This window comes from Passer montanus, unplaced genomic scaffold (genome assembly GCF_014805655.1).
Source record: "Passer montanus isolate IOZ18808 unplaced genomic scaffold, ASM1480565v1 scaffold1, whole genome shotgun sequence".
Taxonomy (NCBI): domain Eukaryota; kingdom Metazoa; phylum Chordata; class Aves; order Passeriformes; family Passeridae; genus Passer; species Passer montanus.
In genome coordinates this window covers 19,835,492-19,838,114 of record NW_024356504.1, presented here as the reverse complement: position 1 = coordinate 19,838,114, position 2,623 = coordinate 19,835,492, and the positions used below count along the sequence as shown (strand labels likewise).

Here is a 2,623-nt window from a genome sequence, read left to right as displayed (position 1 = left end):
CTCTGCTTCCCTCAGCAGGGGATGTTTGAGGACAGGATGGAAGAATTGCCTTTCCCTTTGACCCTCCCCTTCCAGCCAAGGAGAAGACAATACCCACTGAGGACTAGGTAGGAGACAGGAGTGACTCTAAGAACTTGGTCATCATGGGGCTGCCCCAAAGTGGGGCTGGAACAAGTCCCACTGAGTCCCACAAGTCTGACTGTGTCTCCCTTTCCTCCTGCAACATCAGGGCAGGGGCACAGCTCCAGCCTTGGCAGAGCTGTTTCAGACCAGCTCCTGTCTCTCTTGTCTGTGAAACTGCACTAACTCTGGGAAGGGCAGAGAGCTGATAGGGAGGCAAGACTTTCAGGAGGGAAAAATGAAATGACAAGACAGCAAAATGAAAGTAAGTGCTTTTGTAAATCAATTTAGCTCTTCTAGCTTCAGCAGAGCAGTCCCAATTTACCCAAACTGAGGAGGTTACCTACTGGGGTGATGATGACAAATGCACCTCCTCCACCAAAGGCTCAGAACCACATGCACTACTGATGCATACCAGTGCACTACACCGGTGCATTTTGAAAAAAGACTGGGATTTACAGAGGACCATCAGGAGAAAACCCTTCTAAATGGTCTGAATCCATCAGCCTTGAGTGAGTTTTCTCACCCAGCCCTTCTCAGGCACTGTGCAGACCCATGTTCAGTCAGGTGTGGTTTCCAACCCATACGCACACTGCAAGTACGCACACTGCAAGTGCAAGGGTTTAAACAAACTCCCCTGCAGCCTTCTTAACATTTGTCAAGCATGTTACAGAAACATGGCTTCTATAATCACTGATTAAACTGCTTTTTCTGTACTTCACTAACCTCTGGATCAGGTTTTAACCCAGTAAATCTGTTTAGGAGATTCGCTCCATACCCCCACTTTCACCTCTTGATAACTGTGTGCCTTCTTTTCACAAAACTGCGTAACAGTGGAGCTTTTTTCCTTCCCTCTACTTCTTCCCAGCCCCCTTGAACCATATTCAAGACCTAGGCAAGGAACCCCATCCTAACTTTAAATATGACTATAGACCTAAGGAACCCCCTCCTTTACTCCCCACCCTCCTGTGGCACCACCACAGTGCTGCTCTGTAGCACTGGAAGAGACAGAAAGCAAGAAGGCATTGTCTAAAAACATAATTTAATGTGGTATTTGGGTGGCTGTAGTCAATGACCAAATTCTTTTGCAGACAGAAACAGGTTTGACGTTAATGACACCATCATTCACACGAGCATTGCATTGCACAGAAAGAAAAGTTTACACTTGACCCCATACAAAGCAGCAGAGGAAAAAACAGTTATGATCCAGTCCCGCTTTGTGAATAGTCGATCTGAAAATTCACCATCGTCATTAATACTTATTGATGAAAAAATGTGACCTGTTCAAATTCCGTGTGTGACACAGTCCAAACTCTGGGCTCTTTTAAACCCTCCTGGAACCACTCAGAGTTTCAAGCTGCCAAGTTCCTCATGTGACACACGAAACACTCAGGCAGACAAAGGGAGAGTGGGGGGTCAGAAGAAACGGGGGAGAGTAAGGAAGGGGTTCACTTTGTTTCATTTCTATTTCGTTTCCACAAGGGTGAAAATAAAAACATACAAACTGATAATGAAGCTAAAGTGACCTGCGGAGACAGTGGACACCAGCAGGAACAGCAGCACGATGGGGTAATGGAATTGCCAAACAGCCCCATGTGCATCAGTGGCGGGGCCAGTCGTGTCGTGTCACTCGTGTGTTAATCAGGGTATAAAAGAAAGCCAGAGAAAGTGCTGTACTTATTGTTGTTGCCTCCGTGTGCTTTGCCTCCATCCAGCTTGACATACACTTCGTCGCCGGAGTCCAGGTGCAGCACCACGCTGTTGCTGGCATAGTCGTAGTTCTGGTCGGCGTCTTGGGCGATGGCACTGGCCCGCACCTGCCAACACAGCCGCTGGGCACATCAGCCCCCCTGTCCCTCTGTTAGCCCTCCGAGTCACACTTCCGCAGCCCCCCATCAGTCCTCCACCTCTTTCCCGGCCCCTCCATCAGTCCCCCAGCCCCTCCATCAATGCCCCGAGTCTCACTCTCCCAACCCCTGCACTACGCTGTGTCCTCCGTCCCGCCTCTGCCCTCGCTTCTCCCTCTCCCCGGCCCGGCAGAAAAGTTTGCAAGCCGGCAGTTCGGAATTCGCCGCGGCTCCAGAGGTGCACCCCCGCCCCGACGGCGCGAAGGATGCTCCCGCTGGCTCCTTTCCCGGGAGCGGCGGCGGCCGGTGCCGCGCCCGCGGGACGGGGACGACCGGGGGACCCCGGGCGGGGAGGACGCGCGGGGCAGCGGCGGAACCCACCTGGCCGTTCTTGCAGAGGTCGGCCCACATGCTGGTGCCGTCGCCGCCGCGCATGAGGATGTGGTAGGTGAAGAAGTAGATGCCGCGCACCTGGCAGGTGAACTTGCCGCTGGCCGGGTCGTAGTGGTTGCCCAGGTTGGTCACCACGTCGTCGAACTTGAGCACCTCATAGCCCTCGTGGGGGCTCTTGAGCCCCACGTAGAAGGCGATGCGCGGCCCGCTGAAGGCGGCGCTCAGCCCGCCCGCCGCCTCGCCGCCCGCCGCCGCCCCGCCGC

The 2,623-nt window shown here is 53.6% G+C and overlaps 1 protein-coding gene across 1 annotated transcript in view; it reads right to left on the bottom strand.

The window, feature by feature from the left end:
* Positions 1-963: 963 nt before the first annotated feature.
* The window catches only part of C1QL2 (complement C1q like 2), a 2,063-nt gene continuing 403 nt past the window's right edge, over positions 964-2,623 (bottom strand). The window contains 3 exon segments of the mRNA XM_039696790.1: positions 964-1,937; positions 2,349-2,618; positions 2,621-2,623. The exon segment at positions 2,621-2,623 is cut by the window's right edge and continues 403 nt beyond it. Of these exon segments, the coding sequence (XP_039552724.1) occupies positions 1,758-1,937; positions 2,349-2,618; positions 2,621-2,623 (453 nt within the window). The 3' untranslated portion in view covers positions 964-1,757.